This window comes from Pezoporus flaviventris, unplaced genomic scaffold (genome assembly GCF_033815535.1).
Source record: "Pezoporus flaviventris isolate CSIRO_AGI_PZ_B2104156 unplaced genomic scaffold, CSIRO_AGI_Pfla_v1 ptg000083l, whole genome shotgun sequence".
NCBI lineage: Eukaryota > Metazoa > Chordata > Aves > Psittaciformes > Psittacidae > Pezoporus > Pezoporus flaviventris.
The window spans coordinates 1,068,623-1,092,150 of NW_026892631.1; the positions used below are offsets into that span (position 1 = coordinate 1,068,623).

Consider the following 23,528-nt stretch of genomic DNA (forward strand, 5'->3'; position numbering starts at 1 on the left):
TCTTGGTGAGCGGTATTGTATTCTCTTCCCTTGTTATTTTCTCTTATCACTGTTGTCGTTGGTGGTGATTTGTGTTGTACATTGGCTGCTGGACTGTTCTTGTCTCAACCCATGGGAGTTGCACTCCTTTGATCCTCCTCCCCATCACTCATGGGAGCGGGGAAGGGGAGAGCCCCGGGGTGGCGGGGGGGGGGGCCTCGATTGCTCTCAGCCCACCACTACTCACTGGGAGTGAGTAGTGAACAAGCTGTCTGGCTAGGGTATAAACCATGACACACTGTCATGATTTACTTGACATTTATGATGTTACTACAGCATAAATGAGATGGTTCTCATCAGCTAATGCACAGTATCTGTGCATGTGTTTCTTGCCTATTACACATATGATTTCCTGTCTATTCTAAGCATTAAGTGATCAACTCCCTCTCAAAGTCAATACAAGGAAATACAACTCCTAACTTGACTCTGGATACAAGATGCTGCTGTTTGACCATTAAGTCTTCAATATGCTGCTACTGAGGCAGTAAGGAAGAAATGCAACCAAGTGAAATTTTTGCAGAAGAGATACTAAACCCATTGCTTTTAAAGACAAATTCTTTCCATTAGAATTGCACTAAACCATAAAACATCAAAAAAACCCCAATCTGGACTTAGGAAGTTAAAACAAGCAAATTCCAAATGTCTGCAGTAATATTTAATGCAGCCAGACACCGGGAAGGGGGATTTCTTTGTGATAAGCAGCAGAAAACAAGAGGAATAATTACACTGCCTCTTATTTTGAAGTCAGACATTTTTAAAATCACTATTATCTGTAAGAAGCGCTGTAAAACTTTATTAAATATGTTTTCAAGACAGAAACAAACTGAAGAATAAAATGCATACTCTGCCATTCAACCTAAATTAAAAGTAAAGTTAAATGAAATTGTAGATGACTATCACTTGAGTGGCTGGGTTAAGGTGAATTACAAGGAATACTGCTCAGACTAAGAGTTCACAGCACTTGTCACCATGAATAATGCACAAGATGCGTTTTAAAAATAAGCAGCACATTTGGGATTTCCGAGACTAGTGCTGGAGGGCATCTATATCGCTGAAATGGGATGCTGGTTTTGACATTATACTTGAAGGGAGAGTCCAAGAAAAGAGACTAAGTCTCCATATTTGCTTCGGCCAGACAGAAATTAATCATTGATATTTTAAACCTATGCTTTGATCCCTCTCAGCAAGCAAAATAAACCAAGAAAAAACATTGTGAACTCTGGCACAGAGCAGCTGTTTCTGTTAGTTACACCCACTAGGTATCTTCATTTCATTGCTAAAGTACAACTGTTACCTCTATAAGCTATTAACTGCCTGACACGTTGAAAATATTGTTTTCTTTGATCAGCATGCACTTAGCAAGAATGAAACTAGGATAGAATTCAAGACTATACACTCTAATTTACAAAGTAAAGGATTTCTCTAGCTATTTTAATTACACCAGAGGTGTTTTACACTTAGATAACAACTAATAACAAACCTGACCAACCTTAGATTTGTTGAAATCCAAATATTTGGTATTTAAGTTACTGGTAAGTCCTTTTTGGCTAATGGACTGCAGGCTCAAATCAGACAGAAATGCTGTGGTATTATTTGTGCCTATTTATAGGTTTGATGACACTAAAATGATCATAGATCTTCATCAGACAATTACAAGTAACACACAAATCATTGTCAGTTAAAGCAAACACAGGTTGTAAGGCAGACTTTATTAAACCATTCAGATCTCACAAGGGACAGCTAGAACCCAAAATACTTTGTAACAATGACAACTATACTGACAAAACCAATCTAATTCTAGTGCTCTGCTTTGAACAATCACAGTATTTAACTGCCTTATGTATGGGTACTGCTATTGGTACAGCCATTAATAGAAACCACTTTGACCAATACTGACCTACTGTGAAACATGGTACGGGTCTAATTATGATTCTTTTGAACACCAAGTATATTAAGTTATTACTCAAGTCCCTAAGAAACTTCTACTCTTCCATCAGGTGCCTACCCACAGCAGGTGGAACAAATTCTACTCAGTATAAGTGAAAGCTTTAGCAAAAATGTACTTGAAAAGTAATTTGTGGAAAAAAAGATCCTATTCCTATGCAAGATACACAGCAGCAGTAAGAACAGTAATCAATTCCCCCCCAAATATTACATATGTGAAGTTAAGAATACCACAGGTTACTCATCATCGTCCCCAATATTTACATCCCATTTTTGAAACCTACATTGTTTATAATGGGGTTTTGACATCTGACAGAAGTTTCTTTCCCTCCCTTTTGTTTTCTCATACAATAAAGCTATTTCAACATGACCAAGATCTGAAGCCCAGAAGAGTACCATCTGACTCACTCCTTAAGAACTGTAGTAGCATTTCTGTCAATGACTAAACACAGGAAGAACTGAAGGTGGAGCCTAACCTGCCATCACAGCAGCTTCTCCTCTGCCAACAACCTGATTTTTTCCGCCTGAAAAACTGTATCTACAGGAAGCATGTGACTGCAGGAAACAAGGAAGATTTTCCCTCTATGTTATAAAAATAAGGTACTGAGTTAAGTAATGTGAGGATTAAAAAAGCATGACTTTATCACTATATTTCACATAAGCAGATATAAATTTAAGACTTACAAATAAGGAAAAGTTTTAAAAAATAAAAGGAAAAACACAGCAAGAAATGCTTTCAGTAGGTGAAAATATCTGTGATGACAGGAAATCTTAATAACCCGCCATCACAAAAACCACAAGCCCCTACTCTCCTACCAGATTAAACAGAAATTAATTTGTGGCATTAGCAGCGCAAGGTTTCAAAATACCCTCCTCAGACACAGGCCTAATATTACTGACCTTGAATAAATGAAAGTCTGGAATCCAACAAGAGTTTAGTTTTCTTATCAGACATCATCTAATACCACTCACATTTCCACAGATTTTGAGGTAAAGACTATGCTTCAAACGAGAATAGTTAAGTGTAGAAACTAATTAAAACCCCAGAGATTTCATACACCTCACAAACTGAACTGTGTTTTATCTAACTACATGGCACACATCTGGTGTAAAAGAATTCTCCAAAACACTAAATCAACTTTAACTTGAGAAATGGTGCTCTTCCAAAAGCTGCAGAACATCCATAAGAAGGCTTCTGACCAATACTGCCTTACACTTACTTACTCTAAGGAACACTGCCTGTAACAAGGATTATTATCTAATACCTTTTCACTCCGTTTCCAAAATATTTTGACAAGAAAAAAAGAAATCCTGAACACACCCCTTTCTTCAGTTAGAAAGAATTTAGATGCAGAAAGGTTTGATTTTACATTTTGAAAGCAGTAAACAAAAAGCAGAAGTGCTCAATACATCTTTTCTCCTCACATCAATATAGCAGTTACCCAACAACACATTTTATTTTTGAGAAAAGCTATTTTATCTTTGAACGTTGGAGAAAGAGTCACAGAATTTAACAGACATACACAGATACCTTCAGATAACAGGTCTCACAAATGTAGCTTTCATTATTTACTTTTTGAGTAATTATAACTATGTATAGTCTAACTCAGTAGTACAGCTGTGCAAAAAGAAACAAATCAATCCTAGGAGTGCAAGACTTAAAATAGGCTGTCTTTAATACCATGAAATGAAAACCCATGACATAAAGGTTATGGATGAAAACTTGGCAGAATCAAAAGAAAGCATCCTTTTTATTGCTCATGTTTTTTGCACTTCACCTCAGTGAAATCACTTCCCAGCTTCCAGCCTAGACAAGGAATACATGCAGGAAGATGACAAGCAAGAGTCCTCAAACAAAACCCTACAGTGTCTCTTGTTTCCGAGAAGGAACTCTAAGCAGAACCACACACGGAACAGCTAAGACAGCAGGGCTCATTTTTAGCCCTTTCACTTATTTGTATGGAGTTGTGATGAAAAAAGTAGAACTTTTCAATCAAGTACTAAGTTGGCCAAAAAATTTTGAAAGAAACGAAAAGTAGTCACGTTCTATTTTCACTAACTAGAATTATAAACTCTTATTTTCTTTCATTAGGACTGTTGTGATTTTCCCAGGAATCCATCTGAAAAAAAGTATGGCAGCCTTCATCATTGAAGGTAGAGTTTATCTAGTGTTCTACATCACAGAAATGAACTTTCACATTTCCAGTGCACCTAAAATGTTAGATTTCAGATTTGATTCTTCTAAATACTGAAGTTTCACACGTAATTTGTTGGAAAGGACAGATATAGTACTACATGACATGCAAGTCTATAAACACATACAGAAAAAAGATGAAAAAAAAAAGCATTCCTTTAAGAAATCTGCATTTCATTCATAGGATACTACCTTTGAAATGTAGAATTTTTACCTAACAAAAGGATTCAAGGGTTAGGAACAGCTGATCCGGTCTTATGTAAACGCAGAATTCAACCAGGCACAGTAAGATTTCATGCAATATACCTTATTAAAAGAGTACATTGGTACTTACTGGTATGGTATGAAAGTACATGGATCATGCTTCTGATTGCTACTAGCAACTTGACACAGGTGGAATCAAAAGCATAGTACATTAGAAAATATGTTTTCTATTTCTTTTCAAATAAAGTTCTGCTCCAAATGATGCTGCCACAATACAAAGAAATCAAGACATGAAAAGCCGGCATTGTAATTGTATGCCAAAATACACACCTGACAAACCACTTAATGGCAGATTCCATAAGAAACGTGCCTATCTTTAGTAAACTGGATAATCCAAAGGGATTAAAGGGATAAACCAATTGCAATAATTTTTTTTACATTTCATTTTCAGTTGTCATCTGCTATATGACAACACTCTGCACATTAGATTTTCATAGCATTTGCGTGCCAGGTTTTTACTTCTCTCTTGCTTGTCCAGTGTATGATCATTAAAAGAACGTTTTGACTCAAAGGTAGCATGCCTGATGACAGAAAGACCCATAAGTTTGTTAAAATTAAGCAACTCATCAGTGAAATTCAGGAAAAGCATCTGGACAGAATCTGAATGCCAGCTGTGGATACTACAAATAAGTTCACTAATTGGCCTATAAAGAGCAGCATCCTTCTTCCTATTCTGAGCTCTCGCTGCTTCTGGTGTGAAAACAATGTAAGCTGGCAGTTCCCTTAATATATAGCAAGTAATAATCACACTCTTGGCTTGATGTTTCTCACAAGAAATCAACCAAACAGTTTGGCATTGAACATTTTTTGACAGAAGATGACAATGTATCAAGGTATTATCTACCCTAGCTATTCATTTTGCCTTCCCTAAACCAGTAATTGCTTCAAGGCTCCACTAGCTGCTGTAGCTGTGAACCTTCAATTAAATTCCCCAAAGAAATTTAAACACACATTGCCTGTATGCAAAGAGGTAACTATATGCTCACATTTCCTAGATACAAACTACACATCCTTAGGCCAAATGCAGGATATAATGTGTGGCTTTTAGGTAGGGTATCTCAGTAGGAAACTCCATTTTTTACTTTGTCTTTCGAGTCTGTGTAAAAGCAGTGATAGAGACATCAGACTCCTCACTGCTAAAAAAGAATTAAGTCACAGCACAACTCTGCTCAATCAGTTGAGTCTGCAGTGTTCTTTCCTCAGGATATTAATCTTTCTAAAAGCATCCTTGCTTTTCTTCACTGTTACAATCTAATAGCAGTAATTACTTCTTGTTCTTTGTTATCAGATGTCACAGGTATAAAACAACTTTTTTTTTGTCATTGGATTAAAGGACCTAAAAGAAGATTTTCTTTAAGAAGCAACCACTAACAAAAAGAAGTACATGAACTTTAGCTTATATAGATATGTTTGCAATGATGGATGCAGCAAATGTGCCCACAAACATAAATAGACATTAAGAAGGTCAGAAAACTGCATGTGAAGAGCCAGCTGCACATCCATTCTATATATACACTCCTGCCTAAAAATAGTGGCTTAGAAGCTATGTTTGCAGGACAATCTTGTTTAACTACACTATGTAAATGATATATTTAGTAACTCGAGGTAACTGAATTAGCAGTCTTTAGTAGATTGGCTTGCACTTTGTTATAAAGGGAACTACAATGCCATCTTTACTCATCTTAGTATGAGATATCATGGCTAGAAGAAAAAATAGGCTCCTAAGGACAATTCAGAAAGAGTAGCAGAAAATAAACATTGGGATTTTTTTATTATATAAATGCATTCACTGTATATCTTCATCAATTGAAATTTAATCACCCTTTTACAATTTAGAAAGGCAGTTTTTAGGGTAGTTAAGCTATGTATCATCAACACCATGAAGCTAACCCATCAGTTATAATAGCTCCTATAAAATACCAGAGTGAAATTGCAATAAGCCTAGAAAATGGGCTACAAATCCCAGATATGCTCAAGCAAGCACTGAACCAAAAATAAAAATAGGTAGATAGGAAACCAAGAACTAGATAGCATTCATCTAATTCATGACCACTAACAGCAAAGATCACAGGCCAAGGTTTTAAAGCATCTTATTCAGCTCCAAATGGCAATTATTGGACAGGGACATCAATTATAAAACCCTTCCCTCTTCAAAACAAGTTACATTTCTCACAGTTAATTTTTATTCTCTCTGCATATTTCTCTTATATTTCTGAGAAGCATCTTACTTTAAGGTAAATTAAAATTGGAAACCATTTAATTTTCTCAAATACAAAGAACATTGATGTTGCAGTATTTATCAGGTTGAAGCAGGTTTATTATACATTGACATAGAGTTTCCCACATCCTGCTTCCTTCTCTTCTAAACACTATCCCAATAAGAAAACAATAGACTGCATGAATAAATTAATATTTATTAAAATATATTTTAATATAGATAGTTTTATATATCTAATATATATTATATATAACAAAAATATTAACATTTATATAATTAAATTAATAAATTTAAATGCTTTAACTTGAGAAGTCTCTTCTGAAGAACAAATTCTCATAAATTCATTATAATCTTATTTTAGAAAACAGCTATGGGAAAATCATATTATTAGACTGTACAGACCCTTTACCTGACCACACAGAAGTCACCCAGACAAGAGAGTAAAGACAGATTTTTCAAAGCAGACTTTTGGGAGAAAAAGAAATCAAAATAAATCCATCCTAAAATGCTTTCAGTGTGAGAAAAACTTAACATTTAACTTTGGTTTGATTTTCATTTTAAACATGTTTTCATATAGACATAAGATCCACACTGAAAATTTCTAATAATGCTCCCCCAAAGCTTCCCCTTCACTCAGTTCAAAATAAGTACTGAGAGACAATATCCAACTCTTTCTGCCATTCAAGCACACACAAATATTCCATTACAAAAGAGGCAATAATCAGCAGCAGTGGCGCCCTTCCATTACCTATCTACAACACTAGGAAACAAGGATGGGAGAAATATGTTTTTTTTAAAACAAAAAGCAAACCCAAATACCGCTAAGAACTGTGCACATTAGTCAACAATAATAAAAGCACCTACCAATGCATTCTGGTTTCCTGAAGCCTTTTTTATGTTTCTTGCTGGCATTCCATGAAGATGACTAAATCTACTCTGGAAACCTAAAAAAAAAGAAGTACAAACTGATTTAAGAACATTTTCTATACCATGAAACCAATAACATTCACCATTACACACCAATCTATTAATCTGACCAGTTCAATAAAAACATCTTAATATAGTCAATTGTACTGGTGGCAACAAAGCACAATGGGGAAAGTGAGAGAAAGGCTAAGTTGTTATAAAAATTAGTATTTCTGTAGATATTCTTACTGCCATCCTGGTTCTATGCACAGTTGGCTGCATGAGCAGAGCACTCTGATCAGTAGGAAAGGTTTTTTGCATCACTTACAACTTTATTAGAACTAAACCACGTTAAATCCGGTGAATTCACAAAGACCAAGTCCTCAGAAACAATTTCAAGCATTTCATAAATAAGCTTCACACAATAATTCATTACATTGTGCAGAGCAGTTTAAAAGTGATTTGACCACTGCTCACATAAAAGATCTGCATTTGAATGTGAAAGAGATCCTTGTGGCAGAGGGAAGGTACAACAAAACTCTCTGGCAGCAAGTTGAGGTCTGCAACTTCAGTCTTTAGATAAGAGTGGGTTCCCAGCTGTAAACGCAATCTAACTCTGGTGCAACTTACCATTGGATACACTGGATCCACAGCTGTCTAAAATATTTTAAAGAAAAAAAAAAAGGTATTTTCTAAATTACAATCTCAATCCTTGCTCTAAAGGAACCCTTCCACCTTCTCTACAAACAACACTGCCTGACCATAAAGCAAAGCAGATGGTCACACTACTCTCCAACTTTTGAATTAACAAACCTCTATAGAACTCTAAACACTATCACAGGAGCCAGGAACAAAACAGGATACTAAGATTCACTTCAAATAAAGCTGTTCTCAATGGAAACATCAATACAAATAAGAGCAGGCTATAAAAACAAGCCAAATTTTAAAATTTGACTTTTCTAACAACTGAGTTTTAAAAACTATTTCTGTCTAATGATACTTACAAATGAAATTGTTCAGGGGAACAAACTGGTAACTCCAAGATCTTGTCAGCATTTTTCATGTTTTATATGTATAGATATCCTTCTACTGTACTCAAATGACTCTACAGTTTGCATTTACTTGATTGTGTCTTACCTCTCCTCCCTGAATGGGACATGAGAGGAAAAGTCCCAGTTAAAATACTTTCGAAGACTGGATCAGGCAATTCTCTTTCAAGTTCTGTAGCGTCTTCTTGTTCCCACCATGGAATGACTCCAGTAATTCCACATGCTCCACCAGGTTCATTTTCATGAAACCAATCACTCTGCTCATCATCACCTGTGTGAGGGCAGTGTTCCCCCCCAGCCCCGCAAAAGAGACGGAGGAGCAGAGAAGACAAAAATCAGATGTCACCATCAATAAACACTCTGACAGCACAATTATTTCTTTTGCTTTATAGCTGTATAACAATTGTATATAGCAGTTTCTATTTAGAAAATGTTTCTCAATAGCTTGACAAGCATTGCCATCAATGAAACCACATCAAATGTAATGTTTTAAAACAATTTACAATAGAGAAAAACAATAATAAACTAGTTAATCCTTTGGCAATAACTGCAGGGAAATCCATTTAAATTACTGCACTTTTCATATTAACAAAAAACAAGCCTTAATCTCCTGCAGGGAATTAAAAGGTATAAAACTGTGGAACTAGTTCTTTGCAGCCGATAATGGTATATAATTAGCTTAATTTCATGATTTGTATGGCTAGTAAAAGGGGAAAAAATCATGAGCAGATGTGACTAAATGAAGTTAATCTGATTAAGTTCATTTAGAAATAAGTTTTGAAAAAGTTGGGTTTAAATGAAAACTGACAGCATCATAGGATTGAGAATAATACTGCATTATATCACAAAGCTGGTCATTTTTACTGACATAGATGCAGTATTTAAATACCTGGGTTTGAAGTCAAAAGTAAGACAAGACTGAAAATCTGAGCTCATAAAAATGCTGGCAACCAAAAAAAAAAGGTTATGTTTGGTTTAAAACACGTTCACTTATACAAAGTAGTTTACAGAAGACAGGAAAAATCATAGAATCATAGAATGGTTTGGGCTGGAAAGGACCTTAAGATCATCCAGTTCCAACCCCACTGCAATGGGCAGGGATGCCTCACCCTAGACGATGTCACCCAAACCTCTGTCCAACCCAGCCTTGAACTATGTCAGGGAAGGAGTATTCACAACTTCCTTGGGCAACCCATTCCAGCGCCTCACCACCCTCCCAGTAAAGAACTTCTTCCTTACATGTAACCTGAACTTCCCTTGTTTTAGCTTGAACGCATCACCCCTTGTCTTATTGCTAAAGCCCGTGAGGAAGAATCCAGCATCCTAGCTTCATAAGACAAATTTCCTTTCTTACATCCAAATACCAGATTTCAAACTATGTGCTGTAAATTTTAATTCTACTTCGAAGTATCCAAACCATAGCTCACTATTTCTGCATATAAATTATTTGTTTGGCATTTTAATTTTTCATTAGGCAGAATTGAGCAAGACCCAAACGCAACATATTTGTGATGTAATTTTCAGGATCAAAAAGTATTTGTGTAAAACTTCATTGCCACAATGGGAAAACACAAATAATGAAATTCAAAGCCAATATCTGAGGAAAAATAAAGTTCAAAACACCTTCTCTAAAGAAGTTGTTGCAATGAGACCTTCAAGACCAAGCACAAATGAAAACGGCTGTAAACATTCCTCAGGACAAGTACTTTGAGAAAATATGGAATAATTAGGGCCCCTCACTGGTCACTTGCAGGTGAAATGTAATCTTTACATCTCTAGTGGTTGCTACTAAAAGCAAAATTAGCAGAGGCTAGAGAACAAGAACTTTTAGATGGAAGAAAAAGAAAACAGAGATGGAAAGAGATACGTAGGTCTAAATAAGATTCCGTTTCTTTGTGTTCCTGAAGTATTTTGCATTATTGTCCACATTTATTCATATCCCCACTTATAGCTATGACATTTCACAAACACATTCCCCATTAATTCTATCCTTGTTTCATTACAGCCAGGTATGTTTTTTTTTTTTTTGATGATGTATAAGAATAGTGAACAGAGACGGTGGTGGTAGTAGAGGGATAATCATGCCTCTTTGCTGGATTGTCCTGTGGTTCAGAATTGAGTTTCAACTCCATTGTTTTGATTTTCCAAACCTTTATGAAGATAAACTTTTAATGAATATTTTGTCATAAAATGAGAGCTCTAGACACATAGACTAATTACACTACTATTAGAAACTCCAAGAAAAAAAAAAAGTCTTGCTGTACGTAATTAGCTATGGAAGTAAGTATAGAATTCCAAAACTGGGTTACACAATCAGCTCAAGGGACAGAAAGCCTGTAACAGGTATGCAATGCAGGCTTGAAAGAAAGAGCTAGAATTGAAGACTCTGTTGGTGGACTGCAAAACAAGGCAAATAGGAGCTAGGAAACTAGTATATTTACTAAAACCCCAACAATGGTCCTTTGGGAAAAAATACAAAATTACACTTCCTTTTTATCTAACAGGAATATTAGTATGTTAGGCAGCTACCGTATGAAGCTATCTGAACCTCTTGGGCTTTTCCCATTTGACAGCATAATTCTGTATATCTGGTTTTTAGCTTCCTTGTCTGCAGCTCTGAACCCTTTGTCTGTTTTCAGTATTACCTTGAGAAGAGCATAAACCTATTAACTCCTTATCCAGGTGAGAGCACCCACTGGAGTTTTGTTTACCTGTTGCTTCACCTTGAAGGGATACCATTTTCAAAAGGAATCAGGAAGACCACTGCACTGAATTAATTCCCAACCTCATACATATAGGCAATATAACACAGGGGACCTTCCGCACTCAAAAGTTTGGCAACCAACTACATGGATTTTATCCTACTTAATTTGCAACTTTCAAAAGGCAACACAGTATCCACAGTAAACATACTTAGGAGAATTAAGTATTCAAAGCAACATTTTGGACTTGAAAATACTTCAAAAGATTCACTACACTGTCCCTTCCCCTTAGGGATGCTGATTCAGCAGAAGGCTACAGCAAATCATCATAGTTTTCCAAGCTACAGGAAAGGTAAAACAACCATCAGATGTCCAGAAACTGATCGAGTGCATGCATTCTGCCAAACACATATTAAAAAAACCACAAACTTGTTTATGAGTAATGCTAATGACTCCAGGCATTGTTTAAAGCAATTTACATTCAATTCTAACTTTACTGATCAGTTAAAAAAAAAAATCAACTTCAGAAATATTAATAAAATGCTAAAATTTCAAGGCAGCTCAGTTGCTGGCTTTATTTTTAACCTGTCTCCTCCCCCCACGACTGTTTGCCTAATTTTTGACCTATATTATTGAGTCTACATCTTTATCTAATTACTCCTTCATGTTAAATCAGTTGCTTCCCTCTTTAAGAGGCTTAGAAAATTATTTATGTGGTTTTATTATGGTTTCTGTAGTGACACATACACCCCATTTGCATCACCCTCGTTTCTGTGTTCAGAATCACAGAAACACAGAAGAGTTAGGGTTGGAAAGGACCTTAAGATCATCCTGTTCCAATCCCCGCGCCATGGGCAGGGACACCTCACACTAAACCATATCACCCAAGGCTCTGTCCAACCTGGCCTTGAACACCACCAGCGATGGAGCATTCACAACTTCCCTGGGCAACCCATTCCAGTGCCTCACCACCCTAACAGGAAAGAATTTCCTCCTTATATCCAATCTAAGCTTCCCCTGTTTAAGTTTTAACCCATTACCCCTTGTCCTATCACTACAGTCCCTAATGAAGAGTCCCTCCCCAGCATCCCTATAGGCCCCCTTCAGATACTGGAAGGCTGCTATGAGGTCTACACGCAGCCTTCTCTTCTCCAGGCTGAACAGCACCAACCTTCTCAGCCTGTCTTCATACAGCTCCAGTCCCCTGATCATCCTCGTGGCCCTCCTCTGGACTTGTTCCAATAGTTCCGCGTCCTTTTTATGTTGAGGACACCAGAACTGCACTCAATACTGCAGGTGAGGTCTCACAAGAGCAGAGTAGAGGGGCAGGATCACCTCCTTCGACCTGCTGGTCACACTCCTTTTGATGCAGCCCAGGATACGGTTGGCTTTCTGGGCTGCAAGCGCACACTGAAGCCGGCTCATGTTCATTTTCTCATCGACCAGCACCCCCAAGTCCTTCTCTGCAGGGCTGCTCTGAAACTTTTCTCTGCCCAATTTGTAGCTGTGCCTGGGATTGCTCCGACCCAGCTGTAGGACCTTGCACTTGGCATGGTTAAACTTCATAAGGTTGGCATCAGCCCACCTCACAAGTGTGTCAAGGTCCCTCTGGATGGCATTCCTTCCCTCCAGCGTATCAACCGAACCACACAGCTTGGTGTCATCGGCAAACTTGCTGAGGGCGCACTCAATCCCACTGTCCATGTCAGCGACAAAGACATCAAACAAGACTGGTTCTAACGCCGATCCCTGAGGGACACCACTCGTTACTGGTCACCAGCTGGACATTGAGCCATTGACCACAACTCTTTGCATGCGGCCATCCAGCCAGTTCTGTATCCACCGAGTAGTCCATCCATCAAATTGATGTCTCCCCAATTTAGAGACAAGGATGTCTTGCAGGACAGTGTCGAACGCTTTACACAAGTCCAGGTAGATGATGTCAACTGCCCTGCCCCTGTAGCCCCATCATAGAAGGCCACCAAATTGGTCAGGCAGGATTTCCCCTTAGTGAAGCCATGCAGGCTGTCACCAAGCACCTTGTTGATTTTCATGTGCCTTAGCATGCCTTCCAGGAGAATCTGCCCCAAGATTTTGCCAGGCAAAGAGGTGAGACTGACTGGTCTGTAGTTCCCTGGGTCATTCATTTTCCCCTTCTTGAAAATGGGGTTATATTTCCCTTTTTCCAGTCATTGGGAACTTCACCTGACTGCCATGATTTCTCAAATATAATGGACAGTGGCTTAGCAACTTCATTCGCCAGCTCCTTCAGGACCCATGGATGGATTTCATCAGCTCCCATGGACTTGTGCACGTTCAGGTTCTTAAGATGGTCTAGAACCAGATCCTCTCCTACAGTGGGCCTAAAGTCTTCATCTTCATAGTCCCTACGTCTGCCTTCCAAAACTTGGGTGGTGTGGTCAGAGCATTTGCCAGTGAAGACTGAGGCAACGAAGTCATTAAGAACCTCAGCCTTCTCCAAATCCAGGGTAGCCAGTTCTCCGGATAGCTTTCGGAGAGGGCCCACGTTGTCCCTAGTCTGTCTTTTATTCGCTATGTACCTATAGAATCCCATCCTGTTATCTTTAACATCCATAGCCAACTTTAAGTCTAACTGGGCCTTAGCTTTCCTAACCTGGTCCCTAGCTCCCCGGACAACATCCCTGTACTCTTCCCAGGCTGCCTGTCCTTCCTTCCACTTTTTACAAGCCTCTTTTTTCCCTCTCAAAGTTTCCTCAGCAGCTCCTTATCCATCCAAGGAGGTCCCTGGCCCTCCTGCTGCACTTCCTTCTAGTCAAGATGCAACATTCCTGAACTTGTAGCAGGTGATCCTTGAATATCAACCAACAGTCTTGGGACCCCCTGCCCTCTAAGGCTATATCCCATGGAACCTTACTAAGCAGGTTCCTGAAGGGGCCAAAGTCTGCTCTCTTGAAGTCCAGGGCAGTGAGCTTGCTGCATGCTCTTCTCACTGTCCCGAGGATCTCGAATTTGACCATCTCATGATGTAGTAACATAAGAAAAAGCACAGCCACATCAACAAACACAAGTTTGTTGTTGTTGTTCTGACAAACAACAAGAAGAGTCCTCATTTGTCAGAATTGTAAATATTATAAATTTTCATTCTCAAGAACAGCTTCATGTGAATCTTATTTCAGCTGAAGCAGCCCAGGATTATAGCAAAAATACTTTCCACTGCACACAGTTTTCCCTTTGTAGGTTTATTTAAAAATGTCTAGACTGCCCTCCATAGCAGCCACATACGATGTATGTGTGCTTGTTTTGAACAACCACAACCTACTTTGAGAGTATACTGTGAAAAGAGTTAGGCATCAGGGCCCTAGAAACACCACTTGATACTGTGCTGGTCCATCTTCCATCAGCTTGCACACAAAGAGTGACAGCACACGGCCTGTAAACACCCTAGGATGCTAGTCACATTTCCAGTGTTCCTCTTTCCAGGTAAAAACCCTCACTGTTAATGGCTGTAATAATCATTTGGAGACATGCAAAGACTTACTAATACAAGGAATTTCAGGAAAGCAGAAGATTAATCTGCTCATCAAAAGAGGCACACTGCATCTTGCTCTCTGCGCTCTGCAGAGCTACCTTGGCAAAAGGGTAACAGGACACTTTTGCCCCCATTCAGTTTAAGCAGCTACTTCTGACTCAAGCTTGAAAACTGCACATGAAGGCCTTCTCCTGAGTAGGACAGCTACCCAAGTGTACTCTGACACCTGCAGTTACCAAGTTACTATACAAGGTCCAAATTACTTCTTCTGCAGAGAAGATAAAAGGATGGCATTCTTAAATACAGAATCACTAGTGGGTCATCTTCATTAAAGACACACTAATGAATACACGCTTAATCATAAAATAATGAAGAGCTGCCTTTAAAAGGTAGCCACATCCACAGCAGAACCCTGACTTCTCCAGTTTTAATTGTTTAACACTTGATTAATATTAATCTTCCTTCCTACTTGCTTAGATATTAAAGGACATTTCAAGTGCTACGCATCATGATTTAGGAGGTCTTAAGTCAACTTTGAATTTCCCCAAGTGTACTTGTAAGTGTAGGTGGAATAGGAATACAGAGTATGTTTTCTTTGCCATACCCACAACATAAAATTCATTAAAGAATATATTTGCAATTTGGCTTTTTTTCCCTAAAACCCAGCAATATCAACTAGTGTTTGGATAAGGTTACCGTCCTGTTAACATTGTGCTGAAAGCTTAACTTACACAGTGCTTTCAACTTAAAGTGCCTTTGTAAAGTGGACCTGCAAAATGCCTTGAAATCACATGCGATCCTACTAGCTAAGTCTATGGAAGACTTCTATTTTATGTTGCAATGTAAGATTAGACCTTTTGTTTCAAAACTTTTAAGAGTTTTCTACACTAGCCATAACACTGCTTATCATTAAAGTTTTTATAATTGCAAAACAGCCATTTATGAAAATGCTATAGGGAGCAAAGGAAAAAGTAGGAAGAAAAAGCAAAGACATAAGGATTTGCAATACATAAGCTTCAGCCACTGTTCAGTTCTTTCAATTACTTTGTGTTCTGGTTTCAGCTGGGATACAGTTACTTTTTTTGTAGCAGCTGCTGCAGAGTTGTGTTTTAGCTTTAATCTGAGAATAATGCTCATAACACATCAATGTTTTAGTTGTTCTTAAGTAGCTCTTACCCCAGTCAAGGAGTTCTTAGTCTCTCCTGCTCTGCCAGTGAGGAGGTTCCAAAGGGTTATTCCATACCACAGCACACCAATATATAAACTGGGGGGAGTAACCCAAAAGGGAAGGATCACTGCTCAAGCTGGGCATTGGTCAGTGGGTGGTGAACAATTGTGTTGTGCATCACTTGAATTTTCTTCCCCTCTTTTTCCTATCATTGCAGTATTTTATTTTATTTCAATTATTGAACTGCTCTTTTCTCAAGCAGTGTGTTTTACCTTTTTCTGACTCTCCTCCCATCCCCCTGTGAGTAAGCAAGCAGCTGTGTAGTACTGAGTTGCCAACTGGGGTTAAATTACCACCTCCACAAACAAGGGCTTAAGGCATAGGATTTGGGGGTTTTGCTACCTATATTAAATCTTTCCCCAAAGTTGATCAATGTACAAAACTCAAAAAAAAAACCAAACAAATACAATGCATAAGAGGTCCCCTGAGGTTTATTAATAGTTCAGCAGATCTCTTTTTCACTTGACTGTACCTGCACTGAACATCTACCATGATCTTGAACCTTTTGTTGCCCTACTGTGCAGGGTATGCAATGTTTCACAGACAAAAAGCATTTGCCACTTTGGGACTGCAAGACATGGAGTACCAATTACTTCTGCCAGAAGGTAACAGGACAGTGAAATAGAGCACAGCAAGAAAGCTGCTTTCATTCTCTCACATGACCTAATGTAAGCATCTGGAGAACTGAGAACGGAGGACAAGCATGACTATCCTTGGAAGAGGACTTCATAGGAACAAACCAAATCAAACAAGAAAACTATGAGACTGGAACAGAGGCAGGCTGGAAAAGGCTTTTAAAATTTGTTAGATGGCACAACACATATTAAGAGCTGAACACAGGATTTTCAAGTCTCAACCATTTTCTTCTATAACAGCAACTGATGGCAATTAAAATCCATCTAGCAGTTAATCCACTACTACTCCCAATTGCAACAACACCTACTTTTCTTGACTCAAACTAGAGAAGTTGAAACTTTTCTAAGAGTTTGTACACAGAAGAGCACAGTTACTGTGATGGGATTTATTTCCATTTGCTTTCTGAAAGAATTTTGGGAAATATTAGAAGTTGCAAGGTCAGGAACTCCAAAGTTCAGCGCTAAATAGTCAACTATTTAACTGACTGCTCAAAGAAATTGCTGCTTTAGGTCACTTTCCTTTTACTAAGTCTATCCCATAGGATGAATATGCTTTGGGAATTAAGTAGGGTTTTATAAAGAGCATTTGTCTGCAACAAAAGAGGTCTGCTGCTTAATCTCAGAGGCACCAAATGAACAAATGTTGCCCTGGAGAACAGGATCCTCTTGTCCTCTGCTATCCAAACTTGCGAATGATGGCAGGCACATCATTTAAACCAAGTATTTCACCAGGCAGCATCAATCAATCTCTGGTTCTCCACTTGACTTAGCAGAAACCTGAAGTCAGAAGTGCAGAAAATTTGAACTACAAATGAGGTCGAGATGCTGATGTTCCGAACATATATCCTGGAGGAGGAACACTGGGAAGATGGGAATCAGAGCTTAGCCTTAAAAAAAATGACAAGAAAATCAGACAGTTCATCCCTTAATACATTTCCATTCTGCCCTCCTTCAGTTTCATTTCTCTTCCTTAGGCTTTCCCGCAGCTTTTATAAGATTTATTTTCTCCCTCCCTCATTCTTTCCAAAGTTTGTATGTGTCTCAGTTCAGCTATAAATTAATTTACAGAAATGAATTATCCTCATCCTCATAAGGGAAGTACAAAGATAACAATTACTAGCATTTTATGGGGTGGTGGTGGCGAATAATTACTATTACAAAATAAATAATTTTGGTCCTGCAGTAGGATCTCCAATAGTACTTTTAAGGAAAAGCCTTCACAAAACCAATGCTAATAGCAAATCTAAATGTCTGTGTGAAGCTAATGGTCTTCTGATCATACCCGCAAAATAATTCATTCACAGTAAAGACTGAAAACATGTTTTGTCCTGACATTATCCTTCTTGAGTTTACTAATTGTTGTTCTTTTCATTTGCATGTCAGAATATTACTTCAAGTCTAATGCTTTCTGCTTGCAAATGACAATCAAACTGAATCAAGATTCAAAAATCAAACAGATAAAAAATTACAGCTCTATAGTAAAGAACTAACACCAAAAAAGATACCACCACGCTATTGTCCACTGATCCTTCCCCTTTTCTCCTCCCATCAAATGTATAAGAAAAACAGTAAGTAGCTGAGACATTTTCAACCATATTATTCAAAGATTTAAGTAATTTAGGGACAAAAATATTGAAACCAATATATTGGAAGGGTACCTCAAAACATGTATGGAATTATGAAATGTGGTAGGTAACATTGTACAAATATACAGGACAAATGTTTTAAAATATTGCAAGTCAAAAGATAAATTCATATAGGGAAGTAAAACCAAATCTTTTAAAAATGTCTGATATTGATAAAGTATTGCAATACTGAAGTTAAAACATTGATTTAGACTTTAAAAGAAAGCTTAAATTCTGAAATTTAGCTACATTAGCACAACTCAAAGCAGATACTCAGACTGGGAGCTACAGTTTATGTAGCACAAGTTACTGTTGAGCAAAGAAGGCAACATCTGTGTTCTAAGTCTGAAAAAAACTAATGTTAAAAGAGAAGATTAAAAAAAAAAACAACAAAAATTGGCAAAAAAAAACCCAAACTGAATTACACATTAGAGAAAGAAAAGAAAAAAATAAAAGAACATTCCCTTAACCTAGATCTGTGGAATGGGCTGGGATTTGTTTTCTTGCACACACCATCGTCTGTGGCAAACAGTATAAGAAAATGATCTGCATCACCATTAATTTAATGCCAACACAAAAAAGCAAGTCTTAATCACCGAAGAGATTATTTTTTACCTCATTTTTGTATACTGTCAAAGACTGAGTTCCTAGTCCATGAGCTGGCCACTAAGATGCTAGCATAATACAGGTAAATGTATTGCACTTAAAGATCGCAATAAACACTAAAGCTGAAAACCCCCCAAACCCCAAAATCTCATACTTCCATTCTCAACGGTTTTAAACCATGTGTGAACATTATGCACACTAACAGGAAATATTGAATCTTCTCTGCATTTTACATCAAAGAAAATTGTTTTCAGAAGGGAGAGACTTTACACAGCATGCATTTTCCATTTCAGCCTTAGACTGCTGAAAAAGTAGTGTGAAAAGTACTTTCAAATAAACTACTGAATGAAAAAGAACTATAAAACCCTGCCATATCAATTTGGAAGAAAAGAGATACCTCAGTAACAGTTTGAGATTGGGACTATTATTACTAAGTCCTGTCTGAAAATCAGAATTAAAACATAGTATAGATGATCTTCTGGAGATGCTCAAGTTATAAATAAGTTTATTATAAAGAGACTGTTTCTCATGACACCTTTTAACCAAGCCATGGATCCAGGACACTCCCTGGTAACATTCATAGCAGAAAGCAAGCTATACTTCAACCCATTAAAACAGTAATAGCAACTGAAATTGAGTAATTAACCTATGAAATAACTTGTAACGCTTACAGAATTTCAACAGATGTGGTTTGAGGGGTGTTAGGGAAAGATTGTTTCAATACCTTGTCTTCCCTCATCATTGGTAAACAAACCAGCATCACTGCTGCTCAGACTGCTGGATTCACTGTAATAAGAAAAAGAGAGAACACAGATCAAAAGAACAATTGATCTTTCAGTCGTAAAATTTTAAGGAGACAAGGCTGTGTTCAGATTGAACTTAAGCCCAACAGAGATCGGAAAGAAAATAGGATTTTCTCTTTTTTTTTTTTTTTTTTAATCAAACTGCAAATATCTCAGTTCCATTAACTACAAAGCATATTATTTTTGGCACATAAAACCATGGGAATCTAATGGTACCCTGACAGGAAGCCAGATGTGTCAGTACCTTGTTGCAGTCGCAATTGATGCATTTTATTATCTGCTTCCATCAAATGCTCACCACTCCCTTCTTATGCTGTGCAATTCAGCTTGATCCTGGAACACCACTGCTCAATAAACCAGGAAAAGTCTCAATCAAAAGCAGCCTAAGCCTTCCATCAGCACTTGAAATATAAGCGTCTGAAAATCAGATTACCTTTCTGAACACCATTTGCAAATATTCTGGAAAAGACATTGCTTAAGGTTTAACAACATACTGCTTGGGGAGAAAGACAAAAGGTGTTAATAAAGGTGGCCAATTACATCAAAATACAGGTCACCCTGAAGAAAAGAGTTAACGATCAATGATCATTTGCTGTAGACACATTGTTACAAACAATATCTCACATGTGTATTTAAATAACATTTTAATTGCACAATAATTTTTACTGAAGGAGCAGCCAGTTCATGAAAACAGAACCAAGTGAAATTGCCAAAGTTGCACAGAACAGTATTTTGGGTTTGGGTTGTTTGGGTTTTGTTGGGGTTTTGTTTTGTTTTTGGTGGGGGGGGCAGAGGGGTTATGGAGGGTGGGTGATGTTTGTTTGGTTTTGTGGTTTGTTTTGTTTTGCTTGTTTTTAAAATCAAACCATAACAGTGGCATATCTAAGGCAGCCAGTGTTCATTCTCCTCAGACCAGAGTCAAACAGGGCAGGGATTACAGCAGAACGAATTTCTATATGGCAGTCATTTCACTGAAGACATTCAAAACCTCTGGAATACTCAAGTACATGAATGCTGTTATGATGGAATTTATTTCCAGTTTTAATATACTTTTGCACTGTACGTTGCTAATTACTTTGCTTTGTAATGAGAATTCCACTCCTAAAAAGAGACTTCCAGGAAAAAGCAAGAAAGATTTCTTTTAGTCCCATAAACCAGTATATGCAAGCAAAAATTTGGAAGGGACAGCTCTGTTCTCCAAAAAGCTTTCACAGCTTTACTTATACATTTCTGGAAGCAAAGAAAAAAATATCTTTTATTATTACTTATTATTAATAGCACACTGTCTCATACATTAGTTTCATATTGTGACCTTTGTTTACTAACCAAGCCTGTCCCCAAGAGCTGACACTCACTGTGCTCACACTGACTGGTGAGTGTCACTTGAGCTTTACTGCTGCTCTTTTCAAAATGGGCAATTGAGATTTTTCCTCCTTTAGTCACTTAAACACAAACAATTGCCACAGCCTGAGGAATTAAGTATCATCCAGAACTCCATGAATTGCCAAATCTGCCTGAAAGTGGCCAAGAACTAAGCACTGAGGATAAGAAGAATGAGCAAAGGACAGGCTCTGACCATGAAAATCTCATTTCCAGTGCTCAAAACCAGCCTCATGGTAATTCATCTTTGGGATCATTTAGATGCTGACATTTTAAGAGCTTGAAGACTCCTATTCCTGAATGATGCACTTAAAACCAGTTATTGTGGTGTTTGAACACACACAGATAAAAGACTGCAGAAGTGCCATTTAGCATTTTTAATGTGCACTTCAAATGTGTTAAGTTACTTTAAAGTAATTTCATGCATACACTTAAAACTTGCCCTCAGCAGTTTTAGAACCTAATTTAACTCCCACCAACAGTTGATTTTGGTTTGTTTTTAAAAACCAAACTTCTAAAAAATTAATCCTTTATTTTTTATTAAAATTACTGAACTGTATGCACACAAATGTACAAAATTCAAGCAGATTTGTATACTTCATATTTTTCCTTTTTCGTGAAGTGTTGAAGCATGAGTCTTATCCAAGATGCTTTGTTAGCTCTCTGTATCTCATGCAACCTTACAAAACCCATGTTCCCTTTTAAAACCTCAGCTTTTACTTTTAGAATGTACTTTTAGGAGCAATGTTTGCTAGTTGTTTCCAATTCTTCTGGCTAAATGATCACAAACAATAGAGGAAAGGTTGCATTTAAGTAAAGTTAGCTAAAATGGAGCTAAACTAATTCACACACAAAATATCCAGTAGGCACCCAAGAGGCTTAGACATGGTGGATTTCTAAGCACATTAAAAAAACTCAAATTTTCTAATTCAATGGTTTCCAAAACTTTTGGTACCAATGACCACTGCAAGAAATTCAGTAGAATGACAGACCATCACTCAACCACATGCATGAGCAGAAAGCATTGTGAAGATAAGAATGGTTTTAAAGGCCATTTATCAGGGCCAGAGACAAACATTTGAAGCATGATTTGAAAATGAGCAGCTTCTGGGGTAACAAAACATTAAACATTTGGAAGAGGAATTTTTAAATCAGTAACTTTGTTTCGGTGAAAAATAAATAAATAGTCAGAGTGAGGTGGAAGTAGCACAGTTTGGAGACTCTATAAGAGGACTTTTGATTGAGCACTTTCTGTCCACCCAAAAATTAGCTATAAAAGTTCAGTTAGAGAACTGATACTCTTGTAGCATAGCAGAAATCTTATACATTGTGACAGGGCTATGGATGTATTATAAACTATGCAATGCTTCCTAGCACCAAGGAAATGTTTAGCCGTCTTTACAGGAACTTTTTGGGGGGAACAGACTCCCAGAGTCAAATAAGAGGAAACTTTTCTAAAGGCTTCCTGACACCACACAGTCCTATCTTGTATATCCAAGGGAGATGCCTGAAGTTACATTAGCTGCCCTGAAGGACTGCTTCTGCTCTAGTAATTAAAGCATCAGAAACAATCTTGAAGACTCATGATTTATTCAGCTTTCAGCTTATTGTTTGCAGGTGAGAGACAACACTAGGATGTAATAGTAAGGCTTAGAACTTCTCTGACAATAACTGGAGTTAGTCGCTTACCAGCACTGCTCTTATGACAGTAATTAATCTGTTTGCACTGGTCAAAACCCCAGGATACTCTCTGCATCTCAATCTACCTCTCCAGCAAGGAAAACACTTAACAGTTTATAGATAAAACGCTTACAAACAGCCAGGGACACTACTGTAACAAGCAACTGACCAAAATTATCTGTTTTCATATGAGCCTTTCTTGTTGACAGTTCTGCATTCAGAACAGGCACATGGAATAAACATAATCAAGCTTAGCAGGCCCTGCAGGTAAGGCGGAAAAATGACTTACACCTTCCTGCGTTGTCAAAACAGTACTTTGGAAACAATTACCATTGTAGTATGACTGCTGTCTGGAATGGATGGATGAGATGTACTGCCAAAGGGTCATCATTCCCCCATTTTTCTAATGGTAAGCTCAGGTGTTTCTGAACTGTAAATTGGTTTTTGCATTTTGTAAATGATATATACCCTTGGCAACCTGCAGCCTTTTTATGCCCATGACACATAAGAACATACTGCCTAAATGGTGACTAAACACTGACAGCCTTTCTGATGAATAGAGATAACAATCAAGGCACCAAAGTCTAGAAATTGGAAAACCAATTTTTGTCCGAGAACTGTCATCAGTTAAAATACTCAGAGAAAACATATTAATCATTTGTATATTCTGTCATTCTTAATCTTGAGAAACAATTAGAATGTATTATTTAAAGAACCTGCTTTCTTGGTTATTCCTCTGCTACA

At 37.6% G+C, this 23,528-nt stretch overlaps 1 protein-coding gene across 2 annotated transcripts in view; it reads right to left on the reverse strand.

Moving 5' to 3' along the window:
- Window positions 1-23,528, reverse strand: part of GPATCH2 (G-patch domain containing 2) — a 114,324-nt gene that overhangs the window by 81,284 nt on the left and 9,512 nt on the right. For both annotated transcript variants that reach the window (XM_061475566.1, XM_061475567.1), the window contains exons 3-5: window positions 19,646-19,707; window positions 8,703-8,885; window positions 7,524-7,603 (exon numbers count right to left, since the gene is read on the reverse strand). In XM_061475566.1, coding sequence (XP_061331550.1) covers window positions 7,524-7,603; window positions 8,703-8,885; window positions 19,646-19,707 — 325 coding nt within the window. The remainder of the gene's footprint in view (window positions 1-7,523; window positions 7,604-8,702; window positions 8,886-19,645; window positions 19,708-23,528) is intronic.